The sequence below is a fragment of the Schistocerca gregaria genome, chromosome 7 (genome assembly GCF_023897955.1).
Source record: "Schistocerca gregaria isolate iqSchGreg1 chromosome 7, iqSchGreg1.2, whole genome shotgun sequence".
NCBI classification, from domain to species: domain Eukaryota; kingdom Metazoa; phylum Arthropoda; class Insecta; order Orthoptera; family Acrididae; genus Schistocerca; species Schistocerca gregaria.
In genome coordinates this window covers 184038258-184062877 of record NC_064926.1, presented here as the reverse complement: position 1 = coordinate 184062877, position 24620 = coordinate 184038258, and the positions used below count along the sequence as shown (strand labels likewise).

The following is a 24620-nucleotide window of genomic DNA, read 5'->3' as shown; positions in this document are numbered from 1 at the left end:
TAGTTTAGCCACATGGTAAAAAATCTTTATAGCAATTACTTCATTATCTAAAATAATTTAAGCTCAAAGGTCAAGTTTACCACGGAAATGGTCAAATATACAGACAGATATTTTCATAAGATGGTGGTTGTTGGGATGTTTTAGGGGGACATTTACATAAGAGCTCCAACCATTGTTCACTGCAAAAGAGGGGTGTCATTAAAAGTCTCGTCCACAGAGCCAAAAGAATTTGTGCACCAGAGCACCTACACACTGAATTAAAGCCTGAATTAAACATAAAAATGATAATTCCATAAAAGAAGTAAATAGAGTTCTGCAACCAAATAACAGCAGCAGGCTGAAGGACAAGGATGAAAAACAATGCGGGAAGAATACAGATTCTTTCCCTTTTACGAAAAAACTGGACAAGTGCAAGTATGAATGATGTTCTGAAGGTTCCATATAAACTTAATTATGTACATATCTAAAAACAAAGATGATGTGACTTACCAAACAAAAGCGCTGGCAGGTCGATAGACACACAAACAAACACAAACATACACACAAAATTCAAGCTTTCGCAACCCACGGTTGCTTCGTCAGGAAAGAGGGAAGGAGAGGGAAAGATGAAAGGATGTGGGTTTTAAGGGAGAGGGTAATGAGTCATTCACTACAAGCCGCTTGTGTGGTACAGTGTCCAAAGCCTTCTGGAAACCTAGAAATACAGAATCAATTTGTAACCCCCTGTCAATAGCACTCAACACCTCGTGTGAGTAAAGAGCTAGTTGTGCGTCACGAGAACAATGTTTTATAAATCCATGTTGACTGTGTGTCAATACACGGTTCTCTTTGAGCGAATTCAACTGTTCTAACACAATACACATTCCAAAATCCTGCTGCTTATCGGCGTTAATGATATGGGCCTATAATGTTAGTGGATTACTCCTACCACCTTTCTTAAATATTAGTGTGACCTGTGCAACTTTGCGGTCTTTGGGAATGGATCTTTCATCGAGTGAATGGTCGTATTTGATTGTTAGGTATGGAGCTATTGTATCAGCAAACTCCGAGAGGAACCTACTGCAGTTGTGCTTTCAGTACTAGTTGTAGAAAGCCTTTCCTTCCTGTGTTTCATCAGCACTATCTTCAGAATTTTAAAGCTTCCTTCCTGTCAATATAATCTACAGCTTTCTCTAAATATCCAAATGCTAAAAATGTATATCTACTTGTTCTAAGTGTACCTTCTAAAACAACTCATATGATCAGTATTGTCTTGCTTGTTCCTCCATTTTTTCCAGAATCCAAACTGGTCTCCTAAGCCAGCTTCTTGAAGTCTTTTCATGCTTCTCTAGATAATCTATGTTAATATGTTGGGACTGACTTGTTGAACAAATGGTTCAGTGATATTCGCAACTGTCAGCAATTAACTTCTTTGGCATTAGAATTATTACATTCTTCTTGAAACCTGAGGGTATTTCACCTGACTGACGTAGGTGCCGTATCAAATGGAATAGTTTTGTCATGACTAGATTTCCCAAAGGTCTCAATAATTCTGAGGAAACGTTTTCTACTCCAGGTGCTTTGTTTCGACTTAGGTCTTTCAGTGCTCTGTCCAATTCTTCTTACAGTATCCCCACATCTTATAGGTACTGCACATACATTAGAGTATTATGATATTTAAATAGCTTTAAAAATGAATGAATGGTTAAAAAAATTACATTACATACTCTAATAATTATAAGAATAAAATCAGTGGGAGCTGATATTCCTTTCACGTATATTGATATTTATCAACAGAAAAAGAGAGGACTTCACTATGCCTACATAGCCTCAACCTCTGCCCACTACTTCCTTCAGTATTGTTGTTAAAACAACAGAAACTGCTTGCAGCATGTGTCTTTAGGTATGATTTTATTCACTGAGTAAAATCCACTATCAGTCACTTCTGGATATGGTTTATTCAAAACGCTACTGGTTCAAGGATTATGCTGATCTTCAAGTGATTACATTCAGTTTTGTCTTTACTCATTGAAAATCAGAGCTCAATATGGTTCAAGTTCCCAAATGCATATATGACTGTAAAGTAGTTATTTTAAACACCATATTTCTATATTCATACACTAATTCCACTAAAAATGTTATAAGCTGCGGGTAAAACATTATATGTAGAATTAAGAGTGTGAATATAGAAATGTGATGCTTCATATGACTTCTTTGGAGTGAAACATGAAATTACCCTCAAGATGAGCATAAGCCCAAAACAGATTGTGTTTCAAATAAACTGCCTTCAAAAGTGACTGACTGCAGATTTTCTTCAACATATCCTGTTAAAGGAACAGTCACGGAGTTCAACAGCATCCATCATGGATAAAATTAACAATTTTATTCTTTTTTATCCTTACATAGATAGTTCCTTGCTAGATTTTATAAATGTAAAATGAATCTTTGTTTCCTTTTTTGTATCTACTGAAAGTCTGAATATGACCACTGGCTGTTTGAAATTGGTTATGGCATTGTGAAATGCTTATGTGAATCTGTAGAAAAATATAAAAAAAGAAAAGAATGCAAGTCAAACATTTAATCTCAGGACAGTACATCATTTTTTCCAAATCTACTTCTGGACTGCTAGATATCGATTTCAAACCTATCAGTCCTGAACATATGTAGTCCAAAGTTCTGATTACTCTGTCACCTAATATGTTTTGTGACAGAGGATAATGGTAGATGGGAGGGGATTACCATTATGAAGACATTCTCTGGAGAACAATGCAACAGTGATACATCCATATGCACAGTTTTATGAGTAATGTGATTTCCTTGATAGCCAATGCATCTATTTATAGTTACCACAGGTTTTGGTTAGATGGCTATCATAACACAATAGTTTGAAGAACAATTCTAATTTTATATTACATTAGTCACATAGCCTAAAATATTTCTGAAACTATTTATGATACTGAAAGTTTTCAATCACCAACTGTATACAAGGAAGCAAGTGCTTTGCTCTAGACCCAATGCAGTAACATAGTTATCCTACAAGATACTGAATCAACTATATGTTTCTTTCTTCTTTTTACACAAACCGAAGATTGAGAATTCAAAAGCCATAGGGTTTATTGAAAATCTGTCAGTGAATAATGATTGCAATCAGTAACACCACCATTCAGTTTCGTTCCTACAGTGAACTTTCCAACTAGGATATGTAAATGGAATAATGAGATTTTCACTCTGCAGCGGAGTGTGTGCTGATATGAAACTTCCTGGCAGATTAAAACTGTGTGCCGGACTGAGACTCGAACTCGGGACCTTGCCTTTCGCAGGCAAGAGCACCTGTGCGCAAAAGGCAAAGGTCCCAAGTTAGAGTCTCAGTCTGGCACACAGTTTTAATGTGCCACAGGAAGTTTAAGGATATGTGAATGTTCTGAGACTGCTATCGATAATATCTTCGTAGACAAATCTAGAGAAAAAAAGTCATATCACAAAACCAATACTAAATGGGCTACCTGATCATGACATGCAGCATCTTGTGTTAAATGTTGAAACTTGTCAGGATAAAAAGTCTATTAAATCTGAGTACAGGAGGGTAATAAATCAGTCAAAAATTGAGAAATTCAGGAAACTGCTCAAAGAAATAAACTGGATAGACATTTACAAACCTTCTGACTCAAATCGAATATACAAAGCACTCATTACTAAAGTTACTTCAATTTTTGAAAATTGCTTTTCCCTAAACGTAACTCAAACCACACAGAAGTCAAAAAATTAACCATGGATTACACAAAGAATAAACATATCATGTGGGACACAAAGGAGACTATCTACTATCTAGGAACAGCTCTGATGTTAGCATTGTAATGCATTACGAAGAATAAAGGAAAATATCGAAGCAAGTAATCCAGAAATCAAAGCAGCTTTATTATGAGAAAAAGATAATTACATCAGGCAACAAAATAAAAACTGTATGGCATATAGTGAACAGAGACAGCTGGGGCCATAAAGGAAGAGGACCAGATAGCTCTAAAAATAAATGAGACTTTGGTAACAAATGCATGTAATGTTGCAAACCTCCTAAACAAGTATTTCACTTCTGTTACTGACAGATTGGGGTTATCAGGTCGGTGAACAGTGCAATGGAGTATCTGAGGCCAGTATTTAAAAATGGAAGTGACACTCAACATCTCCCAAAGAAGTAGTATCCATCATAAAATCCTTAAAATCGAAGTATTCTAGTGGGTACAGTCATATCAATGAAGTAAATCAAAGAGTGCTCATGTGAGTTGAGTTCTATCTTAAGTTGTGTAATCAATCTCTTATTGGCAGAACATTTCCAGACTGGCTAAAATATGCTGAAGTTAAGCCTCTTTACAAGAAGGGGTATAAAGAGATACCACTGAAGAATTTCACTTTTGCTGGCTTTCTCAAAAATATCTGAAAAGACTGTGCTCGAGTGTCTCCTTAAGCATCTGACTGCAAATAATGTATTGTCCAAGTCACAGTTAGGGTTTCTTAAGACAGCTATTTAAACTTACAGCGAGAATGTACTTAATTCATTAGATAATAAATTAGAGGCTACTTGCATTTTCTGTGATCTGTCAAAAGCCTTTAACTGTGTGAACCACACATTCTCGTAAGTAAATTAGAATATTAAGGTGTCCCTGGCAATGCTGTGAAATGGTTTGAGTCTTCTTTAACTAACAGGAAACAAAGGGCGTGACTGCAACATATCTGTGCAGTAAACAGCCTTCATAGTTTGCAGATGATACAAACATTGCAATACATAGCAAGTCAAGAACAGACTTAGAAATAGCTGCTAATCAAATTTTCACCGACATCAATCGGGTGATGCTGAGGGAATTAGATTAGGAAATGAGACACTTAAAGTAGTAAAGGAGTTTTGCTATTTAGGAAGTAAAATAACTGATGATGGTCGAAGTAGAGAGGATATAAAATGTAGACTGGCAATGGCAAGGAAAGCATTTCTGAAGAAGAGAAATTTGTTAACATCGAATATAGATTTATGTATCAGGAAGTCGTTTCTGAAAGTATTTGTTTGGAGTGTAGCCATGTATGGAAGTGAGACATGGACGATAACTAGTTTGGACAAGAAGAGAATAGAACCTTTCGAAATGTGGTGCTACAGAAGAATACTGAAGATAAGGTGGATAGATCACGTAACTAATGAGGAGGTATTGAATAGGATTGGGGAGAAGAGAAGTTTGTGGCACAACTTGACTAGAAGAAGGGATCGGTTGGTAGGACATGTTTTGAGGCATCAAGGGATCACAAATTTAGCATTGGAGGGCAGCGTGGAGGGTAAAAATCGTAGAGGGAGACCGAGAGATGAGTACACTAAGCAGATTCAGAAGGATGTAGGTTGCAGTAGGTACTGGGAGATGAAGCAGCTTGCACAGGATAGAGTAGCATGGAGAGCTGCATCAAACCAGTCTCAGGACTGAAGACAACAACAACAACATCAATGAATGGTTTAAAGCTGATTCACTGCCATTAAACTTTGAAAAGATCCACTAGATGCCGCTCAAAACCTGTAAAAGATTTCCTTCCAGCACGTGTATAAGGTACATGCAAACTGAAGAGGTTGACAGTGTTAAATTTCTGGGCTTACAACTCGACAATAAATTCAGTTGGGAAGAGCATATCACAGATTGCTTAAGTGCCTAAACAAGTCTGTATTTGCAGTGAGAATGATGTCAGATGTAGAAGATATAAACATAAAAAAATCTGCATACTTTGCTACTTTCATTATGTTATGTCACATGGGATCATATTCAGGGGTAACCCATCAAACCAAGAAAAAGTTTCTAGTGTGCAAAAGCATGTCATAAGAATCATTTGTGACGTAAATTCAAGTACATCATGTAGAAACCTGCTCAAGGAACTTTGTATTCTAACCACTGCTTCTCAGTACATTTATTCCTGAATGAAGTTGGTTGCGAGTAATATATCTCTATTTCCAACCAATAGCCCAACACATGGTATCAATACTAGGGATAAGAACAATATACATAAAGACCTAAAATCACTTACCTTGGTACAAAACGGGGTCCAATATTCAGGAACACACATTTTCAATAAATTGCCAGCAACCATTAAAAACTTTGTTTCTGATAAAGCATGGTTTAAACACAATTTGAAAGACTTTTTGATAGGCAATTCTTTCTACTCTATAGATGGATATCTTAACAGAGACTGTTAGACCAGTTTAAGTAAAAATGTATGTTAGACTTCAGTTTTGACAGCAGTTGGTCACAACAGTGAAGATTAGGTATTTTGTGTATGATAAATTTATCAAAAGTACATAGCAATGTTTCATTCTGACAACATATTAATTCTGCAAATATTTTGACAGTCTCCTTACAAATGACCAGGGTAGTAAGTATTATATTCAAAGGTGTTATGTTGTCTATGTTATACTTTTTGACATGTTCCACAGCCACGAGAATCATCTCAATTTTTGGTCTATGGAACTAAAACTGAATCTATTCTAATCTAATAAAAATATGAGTGTAGTTGGGGTTGAGTTGTTTGGGGGAGGAGACCAACAGCAAGGTCTTCAGTCTCATCGGATTAGGGAAGGATGTCGGCCGTGCCCTTTAGAAGGAACTATCCCGGCATTTGCTTGGAGCGATTTAGGGAAATCACGGAAACCCTAAATCAGGATGGCCGGAGGCGGAATTGAACCGTCGTCCTACCGAATCCGAGTTCAGTGTGCTAACCACTGCGCCACCTCGCTCGGTGGTGAGTATAGTGATCAAGGGTCAACACAGATTGTAAAGAAACCTTTCTGTGACAAGAGGGAAGGAATGTGGCAACACAAAATCAAACAGTTTTAGCAAATAGCTGATTCAAGTTGCTTTGCTCAATCAATATCAAGAAATGGCGAATCCTGCTATGCACTCATGGACTCGTGGCCTCCATATTCAACAAATCGCTTCAAAATATGAAAAGAATCAGATAAACATACAAATTTTTAAGGGCTCTTAAATACCATGGGAAACATTTGCTCAAATGTGTTGCTGCATAAATAACGAGACAGTGACCAGACACCAACTCTTTCACTAAAGGCAAAATGAACGAAAACCCTCAGTTCCACCAACAAAAGACAAAAATTAATCAGATCACAAATGAAAATTACTCTACTGGTCTGATCATACAATGGGAATAGTTCTACATCTACATCTACATTTCTACTCCGCAAGCCAAACAACAGTGTGTGGCGGAGGGCACTTTACGTGCCACTGTCATTACCTCCCTTTTCTGTTCCAGTCACGTATGGTTTGCGCGAAGAACGACTGTCTGAAAGCTTCCGTGCTCTCTAATTTTACATTCGTGATCTCCTCGGGAGGTATAAGTAGGGGGAAGCAATATATTCAATACCTCATCCAGAAACGCACTCTCTCGAAACCTGGTGAGCAAGCTGCAATGCTATGCAAAGCGCCTCTCTTGCAGAGTCTGCCACTTGAGTTTGCTAAACATCTCTGTAACACTATCACGGTTACCAAATAACCCTGTGACGAAACGCGCCGCTCTTCTTTGGATCTTCTCTATCTCCTCCGTCAACCCGATCTGGTACGGATCCCACACTGACGAGCTATACTCAAGTATATGTTGAATGAGTGTTTTGTAAGCCACCTCCTTTGTTGATGGGCTACATTTTCTAAGGACTCTCCCAATGAATCTGAACCTGTTACCTGCCATACCAACAATTAATTTTATGTGATCATTCCACTTCAAATCATTCCGCACGCATACTCCCAGGTATTTTACAGAAGTAACTGCTAGCAGTGTTTGTTCCGCTCTCATATAATCATACAATAAAGGATCCCTCTTTCTATGTATTCACAATACATTACATTTATCTATGTTAAGGGTCAGTTGCCACTCCCTGCACCAAGTGCCTATCCGCTACAGATCTTCCTGCATTTCACTACAATTTTCTAATGCTGCAACTTCTCTGTATACAACAAAATCATCCACGAAAAGCCGCATGGAACTTCCGACACTATCTACTAGGTCATTTATATATATTGTGAAAAGCAATGGTCCCATAACACTCCCCTGTGGCACGCCAGAGGTTACCTTAACGTCTGTAGACATCTCTCCATTGATAACAACATGCTGGGTTCTGTTTGCTAAACACTCTTCAATCCAGCCACACAGCTGGTCTGATATTCCGTAGGCTCTTACTTTGTTTATCAGGCGACAGTGCGGAACTGTATCGAATGCCTTCCGGAAGTCAAGGAAAATAGCATCTGCTTGCGAGCCTGTATCTAATATTTTCTGGGTCTCATGAACAAATAAAGCGAGTTGGGTCTCACACGATCGCTGTTTCCGGAATCCATGTTGATTCCTGCAGAGTAGATTCTGGGTTTCCAAAAACGACATGATACGCGAGCAAAAAACATGTTCTAAAATTCTACAACAAATCGACGTCAGAGATATAGGTCTATAATTTTGCGCATCTGCTCGACGACCCTTCTTGAAGACTGCTCTTTTCCAATCGTTTGGAACTTTCCGTTCCTCTAGAGACTTGCGGTACACGGCTGTTAGAAGGGGGGCAAGTTCTTTCGCGTACTCTGTGTAGAATCGAATTGGTATCCCGTCAGGTCCAGGGGACTTTCCTCTGTTGAGTGATTCCAGTCGCTTTTCTATTCCTTGGACACTTATTTCGATGTCAGCCATTTTTTCGTTTGTGCGAGGATTTAGAGAAGGAACTGCAGTGCGGTCTTCCTCTGTGAAATAGCTTTGGAAAAAGGTGTTTAGTATTTCAGCTTTACGCGTGTCATCATCTGTTTCAATGCCATAATCATCCCGGAATGTCTGGATATGCTGTTTCGAGCCACTTACTGATTTAACGTAAGACCAGAACTTCCTAGGATTTTCTGTCAAGTCGGTACAAAGAATTTTACTTTCGAATTCACTGAACTCTTCACGCATAGCCCTCCTTAGGCTAACTTTGACATTGTTTAGCTTCTGTTTGTCTAAGAGGTTTTGGCTGTGTTTAAACTTGGAGTGAAGCTCTCTTTGCTTTCGCAGTAGTTTCCTAACTTTGTTGTTGAACCACGGTGGGTTTTTCCCATCCCTCACAATTTTACTCGGCACATACCCGTCTAAAACGCATTTTACAATTGCCTTGAACTTTTTCCATAAACACTCAACATTGTCAGTGTCGGAACAAAAATTTTCATTTTGATCTGTTAGGTAGTCTGAAATCTGCCTTCTATTACTCTTGCTAAACAGATAAACCTTCCTGCCTTTTTTTATATTCCTATTAACTTCCATATTCAAGGATACTGCAACGGCCTTATGATCACTGATTCCCTGTTCTGCACTTACAGAGTCGAAAAGTTCGGGTCTGTTTGTTATCAGTAGGTCCAAGATGTTATCTCCACGAGTCGGTTCTCTGTTTAATTGCTCGAGGTAATTTTCGAATAGTGCACTCAGTATAATGGCACTCGATGCTCTGTCCCTACCACCCGACCTAAACATCTGTGAAATGTGTTCCAAATTTTCTCTCAGTTGCTCTGCCACTAATGCTGCTGAGTTGGGAGGTTGGTAAAAGGAGCAAACTATTAACCTAGCTTGGTTGTTGAGTGTAACCTCCACCCATAATAATTCACAGGAACTATCCACTTCTACTTCACTACAAGATAATGTTGTGGTTGGCAGGAGAGCCAACACCGTATTGCTAAAGGAGGCCGAAATGCACGCGTTTTAGCTCACGCAGACTGGCGTGAGGTCTGGAACATGATAAGGGAATTAGAATTGAGAAAAATGGACGTAGCTGGTGGAATACTTAACTGTAATCCATTAATGGAGAACGTCGCTTTTTATGGTACATGATTCACAATATCACTAGTATGGATACTGGCGCCTTGCTAGGTCATAGCAAATAACGTAGCTGAAGGCTATGCTAATTATCGTCTCGGCAAATGAGAGCGTAGAAGTCAGTGAACCATCGCTAGCAAAGTCGGCTGTACAACTGGGGTGAGTGCTAGGAAGTCTCTCTAGACCTGCCGTGTGGCGGCGCTCGGTCTGCGACACGCGGGTCCAACTTATACTACCAGACCGCGGCCGATTTAAAGGCTACCACTTAGCAAGTGTGGTGTCTGGCTGTGACACCACAGATAAACTACTACTAACAGCGACAAACACGCCACCACTGGTTCCATGCAATCTATCCTTTCTAAAAACTGTCTGTGCCTTTGTAAAAATTTTGGCAGAATTTATTTCTGGCTTCAGCCAGTTTTCTGTAACTATAACGATTTCAGCTTCGGTGCTTTCTATCAGCACTTGAAGTTCGGGTACTTTACCAATGCAGCTTCGACAGTTTACAATTACAATATCGATTGCTGCTTGGTCCCTGCATATTCTGATTTTGCCCCGCACCCTTTGAGGCTGCTGCCCTCTCAGGACTTGGCCGAGGCCATCTAACCTAAAAAAAACGCCCAGTCCACGCTACACAACCCCTGCCACCCGTGTAGCTGCTTGCTGCATGTAGTGGACTCCTGACCTATCCAGCGGAACCCGAAACCCCACCACCCTATGGCGCAAGTCGAGGAATCTGCAGCCCACATGGTCGCAGAACCGTCTCAGCCTCTGATTCAGACCCTCCGCTCGGCTCTGTACCAAAGCTCCGCAGTCAGTCCTGTCGACAATGCTACAGATGGTGAGCTCTGCTTTCATCCCCCTAGCGAGACTGGCAGATAGCCGCCGGAAGCCAGAGAGGATTTCCTCCGATCCATAGCGACACATATCATTGGTGGCGACATGAGCGACCACCTGCAGATGAGTGCACCCTGTACCCTTCATGGCATCCAGAAGGACTCTTTCCACATCTGGAATGACTCCCCCCGGTATGCACACGAAGTGAACATTGGTTTTCTTCCCCTCTCTTGGTGCCATATCCTTAAGAGTCCCCATTATGCGCCTGACATTGGAGCTTCCAACTACCAGTCAGCCCACCCTCTGCAACCGCCCGGATCTAGCAGACTGAGGGGCAACCTCTGGAACAGGACAAGCAGCCATGTCTGGCCGAAGATCAGTATCAGTCTGAGACAGAGCTTGAAACCGGTTCATCAGACAAACTGGAGAGGCCTTCTGTTCAGCCCTCCGGAATGTCTTTCGCCCCCTGCCACACCTCGAGATGACCTCCCACTCTACCACAGCTGAGGGATCAGCCTTAATGTGGGCTGTATCCCGGGCAGCCATAGTCATAGTCTGATCGGGGGATGCTTGGGACGAGCTGGCCGTCCCCGACAAACCCCCATCCGGACCCACACAGTGATGCCCATTGGCAACAGCCTCAAGCTGCGTGACCGAGGCCAACACTGCCTGAACCTGGAGCGAAGGGATGCCAACTCAGCCTGCATCCGAACACAGCAGTAGCAGTCCCTATCCATGCTAAAAACTTGTGCAAGAACATCTGAACTAATCTACAGAGAGCACGAACAATTCGACATAAAATTTAAACGGTTATTAAAATACAAGATTGCCTAATAGATGCAGTAATGCTACTACTTGCGCACTGCTGACACACTTCTCGGCAGCGGAAGGAGACTATGAGGTTTTACACCATTCAGGAACTAAAAAACATGATGCTACACTCTCAAATACTATAATACGCCCAAAATTCATAAATTAAACATTGCAAGTACCAAAAACGTGCAAAAAAATTAAGAATTAAACTATGTAACAAATGAGTGAGCTAGGAGTATACGACTTTCTGCTGGCAGCTGCTTATCCAACGGAGGCAGGGAGCACATTGGCTGTGACCAACTGACACTGGCCATTCAAAACAAAAACAGAAGACAGACGACTTCGCGAATTTACACTATTCAGGTACTAAAACGCGATGCTATAACTCTCAAATACTATAATACGCCCGAAATTTATGAATTAAACAATGCAAGTACCAGCATAACCCTTTACAAGGATTTTAATGATGTTCAGCAGCCTATGAAATATATGAGTAATAATTATGGATGGTCAAAGCATTATGGAGGAGTCTCTCACACATTACGTAGGAACAGCTACCATACTGCCAAACATCCAAGGCTTGACCTGTCATCTTATTTTATTTTTTTTATTAATTTTGATAATTTAACACACTGACTTTAAGTCTCAAATCTTTATGAAATGAAAAATTGTATGCATCAGAACTGGAAAAATCCAGTTCACGATAATGAACAGCTGCATTGTGTCAATGGTAGGTAGACTGATTAAGAGTTTAACACCTCATCAAGAAAAGGATCATTAGAGAAGAAGCACAAGCTCAGATTAGGAAAGGATGTGGAAGGAAATCGGCTGTGCCTTTCCAAAGAAACAATCCCAGCATTTGCCTTAAGCAATTTAGGGGAATCACAGAGAACTTAAATCCAGATGGCTGACAGGGATCACAATATATCAAGAATGTGAAAGACATGAATTTTTTTTATAGCACCTGTCTGTTGAAGAATTCTTGAATGTCTTTAAGTTCACATATTATGATCTTACTGGATACCAAAAATCTCTGTAGGACTCAAATGTCAATTATGCAACAAAGACTGTATGAAACCCTGCTCGTTTCATTTGTCCATGAGGCCCTGAAGGCAAGAAATACAAGTTTTTCAGCATCACCGAATAAAGGAGTGCACAATATATGAGATCAGCTTTGTGTTTGGACTGAAAAGTTCCTAGCAAACTGTACACAGCAGGTCATTCTTAATAGAGAGAAATCTTCAGGGGTTAATGTAACTTTATACAAGGAAACAGTTATAGGACCATTACTGTTCGAAATATATAAATGAACTAGTGGATAAAACTAGAAACTCTGTAAGGCTTTTCACAGATGATTCTGTAGTATGCAGAGAAGTCTCAATGCTAGAAAATTGTACCGAAATGCTGGAAGTTCTGCACAGAATTGGAGCTGGGACTGGTGGTTAACCTTCAAAACAAAGAAACACAATATACTGCACATGAATAGGTGAAAGACTCGTCATTTTATGATTACTCAAATGCTGAACAATTGCTAGAAGCAGTTGCATCCATTAAATATCTAGGAATATATGCACAGGGCAATTAAAAGTGGAGCCACCACATAAGGCTAACTGTGAGAATGGCAGCTGGCAGACTGATACTCATAGGGAGAATCCTCGGGAAGTGTAATCCACCCACAAAAGAGGTAGCTTACAGATACCACATCTGAATGATCTTTAATACTGTTCATCAAATTAGGACCGAGACCAGGAAGGATTTACAGAGATGATGGAAAAGATCCAAACAAGAGCAGCATGTTTCATTACAAGTGCAAAAGAGTCCCAGATCTGCCAATCCAATTCCAGCACCAGACACGGCAAGTGGGGCATTCTGCATTATGGTGTGGTTTGTTGTTAAAACTCCAAGGGTGTAAACTCCAACAAGGGTCTACAAAGATAAAATTAGAGAGATTTATGAAGGGCTACTATCAATCATTCTCCCAGCAAAACATTTGTGATGAACAGGAAAGGAGAAACAACAGAGGTACACAAAATTCCCTCGACCACACACACCATAGGGTGAGTTGCAAAGTACAAATATAAATACATATCAATACACAAATCCTCCAATGAAATATTAATGGTCATTTTATTCCAATGGTGGGAGATGGTATACAGTCAAGCTGAAACAATACTAAACTATTTTCTTATTTTTGTTATTGACATTTCTTATTTCAATGAAATTGTAACCTGAGTGCACCTGATTAAGGCATTACTTATTTTCAAGCACAGGGTGTTTCAGAATACCATCAACAAACTTTGAGGGATGATAAGGCAACACAAAGAATCAGTAATTGTTAAGGATGTGCATCTCAGTTGCTGTCTTTGTTTTTCTTTTTTTTACTTGAAGGTTTTAGATCCAGCATGGGCTACAAAACGTTTGACTTGATTATGTCCTACACTGTGATGTGCGGTAATGCAGTCATCTCTACAATCACCCATTTTGTAACAGGAGGTGGCTAAACTACAGCATCTTTGCCGCACTTTATCAACACTTTTGAGGAAACACTGAGTCTTTGCCCTGAAGACATAGGAAGAGAAAAAGTTTAATGTGAAAATAACTGACTTTCAACATGCTGTAGCAAACAGTGGTACAACACTAGTACATTGCCAATAATATCTGATATTCAAGTCATTCAAACAGACTTCAGAGCCAAGTTTGCAAATTTCACTGATGTTCATCAAGAAGTAGTTCACCTTGAATTGGCATAAAGTGACACTGAGCAGACAGTGAACATTAACACTGATCAGGACAATGATCAAAAATCAGATACTGATGCCGTGCAGCCAGATATTAGACAATCATCACATCAATGAAAACTGAAACCCAAATATTTTTATGATGATTTGGGTTGTTCTGGTATAGTTTGAGAGCCAAATTCATATTTAAAAAAAAAAAATATATATATAAAAAAAGTTGTCATGATGATTGGGAAAAATGGAAAAATGCCTTAAGTAATGAATATAAGTTGTTACTTAGCAAAGAAATTTGGACATTGATGATTTAACATCACTCAAATAAACAATTTATTCAAAAGAGATATTCAAAGAGCAAGAAATGCAAAATGGCAATACTGAATAAGTTATTCCCTCTTACAAATGTAGACTTCGATGAATCCTTTTCATTTGTTGCTCATAATTCTTCACTTTGTAACCTGTTGGTTTCGGCAGCTGAACTTGATCCTGACACTGAACACATGGATGTTCAATGCATGTTCCTTCAGCATGATTTCTGAGAAGAAGTTTAGGCTCATCAATTCATATCTTACACAACATACGGGGAGGATATGAAGGATTCCAAACCAAGGAAAGAAGTTTATGGTCTAAAACAGGCTTCATGTATTTGTTATGAGAAGTTTAGTACAATGTTTACGAAAATGAACCTACAGAAATCAGAATATGATCCCAACATCCGTAACAGAACTTAGACGCAAAATAAATTCTTTCTCGCTGTTTCAGTGGACAACTAATCATCTTACTGAGCAGATATAATAAATGAAAGAATGACATGATGAGTCAACGTAAGATGAGAGTTCTTGGGAAACTAAACGTCATCAAAGACATAGTACAGGACTAACTTTCCAAAAAAAAAGCAGAAAGACAGAAATTGAAAGCTTCTGCAATTCTGATTGCATGTTGGCTGTAAATTAGTAACATGCCATATTTTTAAGTTATCAGGGGCAGCAATTTCATGGAATCCAAAATGGCACCTTCCACTAACATGGTAAAAGAAAGAAAAAGTCTTGGCATGAGAGCAAAGTGAGATAGAAAACAAGAGACCATTATATGAAAATGCAGGTTTTCTGAGCAAATTCCATTGATGAAATCTTCTTTGATTATCAACCAAGCTGTGTCGATGTTTTGTCACAACATTTCATAGAGTTTCCAATCTGGCATCTTCAGGAGAAGTGTGAGGTTCATGTCCAACTTATTCCTTTACAGATGCTGGACTGCAGACTTCACTCCTGAGTGTACAACAGGTGGGTCAATCACACGCCTCCACAAGAGATGCAGCCAGTGGTGGTGCTGCAGGGAGGGGGGGGGGGGGGGGGGGGGGGGAGCCTCAGGCTTCTGAGTCATGATAGATAGAAAAGCAGCACAAGAACTCAACACCCAGAGACCCACATACTCAGTGGGGGGGGGGGAGGGGGGGGAAGTCATGGTTGTGACATCTCTTCTGGAGGCATGTGATTGGCCCACCGAACAGAGTAGAACAGAGTAGTCTGCAGTTCAGTAGCTATTAGGAAACTAACTAGACACACACTTAGAACTTCAGCTGAAGGTGACGAGTAGGTAATTCGTGAAAAATGTTCGACAACACCATGTCACAACTCAATTGAAAACCCAAAAGAGCTCAGCAAAGAGATGATCAACACCGGTCAAAGTAAATAAGTCGTGAATACGCTAAAGAAATTTTGCACAGAAAATTGCAATCTGGTTGCATACTCTCTCAAACCTGTTTTGAAGCTACAAAAATATGAAATGAATTACAGGTGAAGGAACTTGTATTCAATCATATTCCTCATCAACAAGCTGGTGATTCATGGCTCAAGACTATAAGACTGGACAATTGCATATGTTGTGAGAGTTGTAAGTAGCCTCAGTTTGAAATTAAATAGCTATTGAGATGCAGTCAAATGAATAATGAGATTCATCAAAGGCACAGTCAGTACAGGACTAACTTTCCAAAAAAATGGAAAGCTTCTGCAATTGTGATTGCGTGTTAGATGTAAATGAATAACAGAGCATATTTTTAAGTTATCAGGGGCAGCAATTTCACAGAATCCAAAATGGCACCTTCCACTAACATGGTAAAAGAAAAGCCACCTTTAAAAGAAGTAGCAGATAGGTATGAACTGATAAGAAGCAACTATCAAGTTCTTTTTTTATTTCAGAACAGCCTTTGATGCTGTGATTTTGATACTTCACTCACCATGCTTAACAGCAAGCATAATAGATGGTTTTGCTAATATCTGCTGCCCAGCCAGGGTCTATAAAGTCACAATGCAAACAGGAAATATAATGTATCCCCAGGATTCGGTAACAGATTCAATACACTTCTCATTACAAATCAATGACATATCATTTCATCTACACATGTGATGAGGACAGTATGAAGACTGTCAAAGCTGATCTACGAGCATTATACAAATGGACATATAATAAAGGGTACAAACTCAATTGGTCGTTCTATTTACGTGTGGTACCCGATGCTGGAGCTAAAGGTCTCCAAAACTAGTCATGTAATGAAAGATATATCATTCACAACTGAAGCAGATTTTTTAATCTAATCAATATGATTTTCAGCTGTGGTTGTTCTTCAATTCAGTATATTTTGAGACAAACAGATATATAATGTTAGCAACAGTCCTGTGTAGCTTTGGAAACTTTTCTGCATGAAATCATGATACCATCTTATCAAATTGGTTCTGTATTTATATTTGTCCTTCAGCAGAGAGCAAATCAATCAGCTCTCAGTGTGTTTCCAAAAGTACAGCATCTGGTATAATGGAAACTTAGTTGTTAAATAGTTTTTTTTTTTTTTTTTTTTTTTTTTTTTTTTTTTTTTTTTTTTTGCCTATGATGGGCCTTAATGCTTGTCTCAAAAAACTGACAAGAGTTGCACAATGTTTTGCTAATAAGCTGTAAAACAAGAATCTGAATATAACTGTAACATTTCCTGCACCAAGCTGCCAGTCAAATAAATGGAGTTCGTCCACGAACATCACACACATTAGGAATAATCAGACTTTTCCCTTGGAGTGACAAATTTAAATTGTATAAGTGTCTTGTAATATTGGTGAAAAAGGTCAAGCCTGCAACCCGTTTATCTTCACTGTGTGCTGGCTGTGTCTCTGCTTTTATTTCCATAAAAAGTGTTGATTTCCTACCAAGTTGCAACTAATATGTTGAAAATTTTGCCTTCGCTAAGCCACTATACTGCACAATGATAAGGTATGTCACCATGTGCTGCTTCCAAATCTTGCAAAAATCGCTTTAACTGGCAGTGACTGACATTACACCTGTTTACAAAGTTCACACATTGCACCACAACATTCATGAAGTAACCATATTGCACACTTTTTGTGCAAAGGACCTCTTGGTGAATAAAACTGTGTATACTTGATATGTCTTTCCTAAATTCGGACTTGATTTTTCTTGTAAACGAAGCACAAAATCACTGAGTGAGATGGTGCAGTGAGATGAAGAGATGGAACACTGAACTCACATTCTTCAGGATGTCCAGCCATCCAGATTACGGTTTTCCATGACTTCCCTAAGGCACTCCAGATGCTCTGTTGATGGAGCATTTAATCTTGCTTCTTATCTTTCCCCCTCCCCCGTCTCTTTTAAACACAAAATCTGTGGTGCTCCAAATGACACCTCAGAACAGAGCCTGTCCCATGGCAAACACATTTTCAGCCCATTCAAATACCACCTCAATATACTGCATTCTGGGGTTATGTAATTCATAGGTACAATATCTAATAGCCCCACAAAAACCTGTTGTTCCAAGTCAACAACCTGTACAAATAACGAAAGCTGCACATTGTCTATTACATCACTTGTTTTATCAAATGCTAATGAATAAGGAAGAAAAGCCAACCTGTTTTCTTCCACTGGTTCTCCAGTTGCACACCCATATCTTAGATCCAATGAGTTTTCTTGGAGAGGCCAACTGCTTGAAACTTCTTTACCTCTCCTGGCATTAAGCACCCTACGATGGCTAGCAGAGGCAATATGAAGAGGAGCCCATCAAAAATGGTAAGTAGGACTGTGATAATTTTAAAAATTTAAAAACTCCAATATATCAATATTTTAAAAAAAATATCATTATCGGCTCTCGATATATTGAGAAAAAGTATTGATATATCGAGGGAAAAAAATTTACCGGCCCATAAAAATATCAGCTTCAAAATGTAAATATACTGCCAGTTTAAGAGCTCTATATTTAAGTATCGATTTATTATTAGATATTCTATACATCAACAAACTAGCAGCCTATCTACCTCGCCCAGAGCAAGAACTGAAAGGAAAACTATGCATGTTCACACTTGGCAATAACCACTTTGCTAACAAAGGTAACTGCAGGTAACTGGCACAATACAAGTTGTCTGATGTGTCTGTTGCTCAGTTTCAACATGTATTGGATTTGTCTGGAACACTTCATGTCGACTTCCCTGTTTTTTTCCATTTTTGCTAATGCCAGCAACCTAGCAGTTGATAGCACCAAGTGCCGATAGCATCAGCGTTTCCCCTTATACGCCTCTGCCCAACCCAAAGACCAGTCTTGTCATTTAGTTTTTTTTTTTTTTGTTCATCATTTTCAGCAAACTGTTTTTGAAGAATGCCAATGTGAAGGAATAGCACACTAGTTGCACCCCCACCTGTGCAATCGGACTACTATTTTTGTGCTGTATATAATTGCTTCACACAGTCAAAGAGAAGACTTGATGCGATGAAAGCAAAAAAAGTAGTAAAACTCCTTCACAAATTATATTCAAGAACAATTTCAAATATTTGCCAAAAAAGGTGAAAATATGTAACATAAAATAAAAGTAACAGCACTTGATATAGCCACTTTGATATTAATATATCAGGGGAAAATATCGCCGATATATATTGGAAAATGCCGAATGGAAAATATCAATATATAACAATAGCTTTTTGGAGAAAAATATGTATATTTCAATATTTCATCAACAGCCCTAATGGCAAGCCACTTGCTGCAATAATGTGTGCAACTTTGTAGCTTGTTTATAATGTTGCACGTCCCTCCATGTCAGTGATCTAAAATCAGTTGCATCATGTTCAATTAACATGCAGAATGTTCACATTATGATTTTTTTGTGCCTCAATATTAGCAGTTGCTTTACTTTGCCCTTCAGTGCTGCAATGAGTTGTTTCCTTGTAGTGCCATCCAACTCACCAAACTTCGTGGGGTGAAGGGACAAGTACTGTATTTATTCATTGGATCAAGCATCATATGGCACACTGGGCACTGAGCCAACGCATCTTTTTGTTTTCAAAAAATAAGAATTGTTCTACCCAACAATGGGAAAATGACAACGAAATATTTTGAGAAGTCATTGTTATAGCTAAATTCATTAGGAAGTGTTAACCTGACAAGCATCAGATGTGTCCAGATGTGAACTCAACACAGCAGTGAACAGATAGAACTGCCTGGCGCATTGCCTAGCCAACCAGTGCCCACCTGTGGTTGAGCTGATGGACGCTCTTGTTTGATCGGTTGCTGCATTTGTAGACAACTATGGCTTTCAGGCAGTACTGGTGGCCCAGCTTTTTGTACCTTATGCTCAAAGGTGGAAATGATGCTACAAGCTGTCAAGGTTCTTTTGCTATATGGATCTATCTTCCCTGTTTGTTAAATGTATTCTTTATACTATCACAACTGAGTATCTTCCTTTTACATTAGACCTTTTCATTATCACAAAGTCCCTAACAGGGGCAAGTAACCCAAATTTCTATCACAGAGCTACTCTTATTTTTGTACTTCCACTTACAAGTAAATTAACATTTACCACTGTCATCGCCACCACCCCACCATCACTATTAGGTGGAAATGATGCTACAAGCTGTCAAGGTTCTTTTGCTATATGGATCTATCTTCCCTGTTTGTTAAATGTATTCTTTATACTATCACAACTGAGTATCTTCCTTTTACATTAGACCTTTTCATTATCACAAAGTCCCTAACAGGGCCAAGTATTTTTGTACTTCCACTTACAAGTAAATTAACATTTACCACTGTCATCGCCACCACCTCACCATCACTATTAGCAATAGTATTGCTGTACTTTGTACACAGAATTTGAATTTTGCTGCCAGTAAACAAAGCAGTTGGCACTCTCAATCCACAGGAAGTATTTTGATGAACCATAATGGCCTATTACTAAACTCAAGATGTTTATAAATTATGCTAGAAAATCACCTGGCTTTGGCATCACTTTCCAAGGCACTCCGTATTATCTCTACAACTCGAGATGCACGTACGGCAGCTTGAATTGCACACTGTATAATCATCTCAGGATCTGCAAGTGCACTGCCTCCCAAGTGAACACCACAAAGCTCACGGTATGAATTCATACCGAACACTATATGAGCTTCAGCAACACGTTCTTCTAGCTCCGTAGGATCTGCCACTACATGCTCCCTTGGAAAAAAGAAACAAGTCCACATTGTGATACAATATTGACAGTTCAAAAAAACATTAGTATATTATGAGCCAATCCTTTCAAACAAACAGAAATGAAGAAACAAAAAGACATTGACTTACCACGAAGTAAAATACTGTATTTAGTGAACAAAATTTATGCTGAATACCTACAAGGCAGGTTACAGATGTTTCAAATTATATTTACAGGACAGTTTTATTTAAACTTTCACTAACTGGGGGGGGGGGGGGGCTTATGAGATGCAAGTGACCATAGGACAATGAAGCATTGTGGAAACATTTGTAACCACACGACGAAGAGAAATACTGAATACACCATTGAAAAAAAATAATGAGTAAAGCATTGAAAGAAACACACTTTACTTGTGTACCAAGTTTACATGCCAGGTTACAAACACTGCTCAGTGTGACAAACATCTGCGTCCAGAACAGCCTGGAAGCTTGCAGGGCCGTATTTTCACAATTGTTCACAGCACTTTTCGAACTGTGGACCCAGGAATGTATAGCCATCATGTACAGCTAATGTACTGCACGAAGATCCAGCATTCTCAGCCATGGCAACAGAAGCTTCTTCAACAGCTCAGGGCACAATTGGCTGTTGGGTTCTCCCAGAAGTAATTCCAAGTCACCTGTTAATTTGAACTTCCAAATCATGTTCTTCAATGCTGATGGGGAAAAAGGACTTGCCTGTATTCCTTTAATGAGCAGCAGCACTATTCCTGATGTTCTGATAGGACAGCCTTTCAAATGAAGACCTACATACCTTAACCACATCTATGTTGACGGTCTACAACCGTAATGCAAACTAATGCTTGTGTTTCAACCCTATGTTGCTGTACCAGTACCGATGCCTAAGGGTAAGTCTCGAAGCTGATGCTACAAACAACACAAATCCTGTACTGCACAGTCTGATCATCATTCCTATTAAATTGAATACTAATATGGTAAATAGTTTTCTGTCTACACTTGTTCAAGTAGTGAAAATTTAATTATAACTGTCCTGTATTTATTTGCTTTAAAAGAAATCTGAATAGAGAAGTCACCCACCCATTGTTGAACACAGCAAAGGAGACACATACTGGGTAATGATGAAGCGTTATTGGTACTGTGTCTTTCTCTTCTGCACTATGGATGATTATTTTGCCACCCTCAGCAGTAAAATCTGGGCGCTGAAAGTGACCCAATGCTGTCAGAGCAGCAACAGAAGCAGCATCTGCCAAATTTCCTTCATGGTTTAATACTGTTATATCCACACGAAGTGCCCACACCTGCGAGGGGGGGGGGGGGGGAATTAAAGCCGACACTTGTTTACAAAACAGCAAAAACATAATTTCACATGCATGATTAATATACTTTTTCTTCACTTTTGATGCACAGAGACTCCAAGTCAACAGCCCTGCTGTCTTTAATACATTTCTCCAAAACCCGGCTCAACTGAACGGCAAGGTCTGATGGTCGTCCTGCCTCAAAATCAGGTGCAGCCATAGGGCTCAATTCCACATAAACTAGAAGCAGACCTTCCTCTGGACGGGTTGGTTTGGGTTGTTGAACTTCACAGGACACCTGTGCTATAACTCTAAAACAGTGAAAAACATTTACATGAGGCAAAAAAACCAGCTGAAAAACAAATGTAATTTTAAGGACGTCATACCTGGTCAGCCCCAATAAAACTTGGCAGCAACCCAGATCACTGCCAAAAAAGATTTTCAGATCTCTGTGCTGATTAAAAGCTCGCCCATCAAGTCTCTGAAAGTCAAATCATTGCTGATATCTGTAATGTACAAAAACACTAAACATTTAAATTATAGGTGTCTCAAAAAACATAAGCCCATTCAAATTCTTATGGAAGATTGTAAACTTTTCTTAATGATGTGAAAATCTCATTCTGTCCTAATTTCATTCACAAAGTAGATTGAAAATATTTGTCAACTGTCAGCAGAATAGGTTTGTGTGTCCTAAGTGCAAAAACCCTTAATTTTTACCATGTTTATGACGGCAGTCAGACTTTAATGAGAGAAGCACCTGGATTTTTTTTTCAATGTACAACTTCCATTTTGAAACCAAGGAGGTCTGAAATTCTCACTCTAGTAGCAGCACCAACGTTTCATACTTAATCGAATATTTACTGCATAGCAATGACTAGCTGAAAAAGCAGTATAACAGATTGAGGCACAATACTGCAAGTATCTTTGAACTAAATATGAGGTCCTACTAAACCTTGCGAAGAAATGAAGCCCAGAGCGACCTGTATACAGAAATTCTAATTGGCAGAATCAGGACACTTTAGTTATGGAGACTCACAGTACATTCTGAGTACACCTAGAAGCCAACCAATATACACTATGTATAAAGGTGTCCCCTAAATGTGAATAAAAATCTCTTTATTAAACAAATTGTTCTTAAGGATTTATATGTCCTCATGGAAATTTCGAGCTAAGTACTATCTATCGAGACGCTTGGTAAACTGGTGCCATATCAAAATAGTTACATTGTTATGCTACAATCAAAAACGACAGAAGTCAGTTTAATTAAACAAACTGGGAATGGCAGTGCCAAAATGGGACTCTTCAACAATCCGGTAAGTAATTCAATAATCCATTAACAGGAATAGCTGCTCTAGGTACTGACCACTTACTTAAATTGCATGAAGACTTCAGTACATTCATATTATGCCTTTAGTGCCAGAATAATCAAAGAAATACCGATTTTACACTTTCAAAATGATTTTCTCTGACTGGCAATACATATTTTTTAAACAATAACATGAAGTCATACATTAACATCGATGACTTTGCAGCAGATCAGTTCCACGATGTGTGTCAATGAGAGGAACGTTGGTGGCAGCAGTGTAGGGGGCTCTTGAAAATAATGCCACAAACAATTGCTTGTACGATTATGACAAGAATTATTGTTGTGTGTGGTGTGCGCTGATACGTAAATCTACCAAAATTCAATTACAATTATGCCAAATAACAACCAGTAGAATTATTTACAACAAACGTGTGATGATCATTTTTTTCGTCTCTGATGACGCTGAGTGCGTGCTTGAACCATAAATGGGAGCTATACAGTCTCACTGACTGTAAAAGTGTTGTAGAAAGCTTTGCTGTCTGCACCAAAGTTGTATACAACGTGGACTTGTTATTGCAAACTTTTGGCAACTACTGTAATGCCATTAACTCACCCTCCCTTCAGTCAAAGCCTGAAGGACAAACGACTTCTCGCAGCTGGATAACACACCGCTTTTCATGTTTACTTGTTACCTGATGGTTTAACTACATAACAACATAACAACAGCGTCCTTTACGACAGTAAACACGAAGCAAAGCACGCACAGCAAAGATATATACAAACGTAAGAAAAAAACCGGTACTACACGAATGATAGGATGGGCGATCGATTGAGATTTGTGTCTAGCTGCGTTGTCACAAGCTGCTGCAAAAATTCTAGAGTGGAAGTAAATGCCAGAATTAGTATCCTTTCCAATTTCACTGGCTGCATGTTGAGCTCTGGCGAGACCTGTTAGCTCTCGGCTAAGATCTGTGATACCAGCTGAAGAGTATACGTCATTTCACACTGATCGTCATGTTACGTCACATCAAAGCATTCCACAGTGCCCGGCATTTCAAGTGGTAGCATTCGCACAGGCCTTCAACGGACGGTCATGTCACGCCAAGGTTTCTCCGGATCAGAGTTTTGACGCTATTGTCGTTCATTAGTATCGGAAGTTAACCTATTTTCGCCGTGCTTACTCCTGTGATAGTAGTGGATTTTGTGTCTTAATCTTTCATTGTGATTTATTTTTGTCATAAACTGCAAATTTAGCATGATGAAATCGGCCATTCTTCTACAGCTGAATTCAGATATCTAAAAGCGAAAAATTGTTTTGCTTTTACAGTACTTGAACAGAG

At 39.1% G+C, this 24620-nt stretch overlaps 1 protein-coding gene across 2 annotated transcripts in view; it reads right to left on the bottom strand.

Annotated features, from left to right (window-relative positions):
• Positions 1–24258, bottom strand: part of LOC126281190 (exosome complex component RRP45-like) — a 53571-nt gene extending 29313 nt beyond the window's left edge. Inside the window, exons 1-5 of one of the 2 annotated variants that reach the window (XM_049979899.1) lie at positions 23894–24258; positions 22361–22455; positions 22063–22285; positions 21757–21977; positions 20467–20688 (exon numbers count right to left, since the gene is read on the bottom strand). In XM_049979899.1, coding sequence (XP_049835856.1) covers positions 20467–20688; positions 21757–21977; positions 22063–22285; positions 22361–22455; positions 23894–23959 — 827 coding nt within the window. In that variant the 5' untranslated portion in view covers positions 23960–24258. Of the gene's footprint in view, positions 1–20466; positions 20689–21756; positions 21978–22062; positions 22456–23893 lie in introns of both variants that reach the window. The other variant, XM_049979898.1, reaches the window with a different exon arrangement.
• Between the last annotated feature and the right edge of the window lie 362 nt (positions 24259–24620).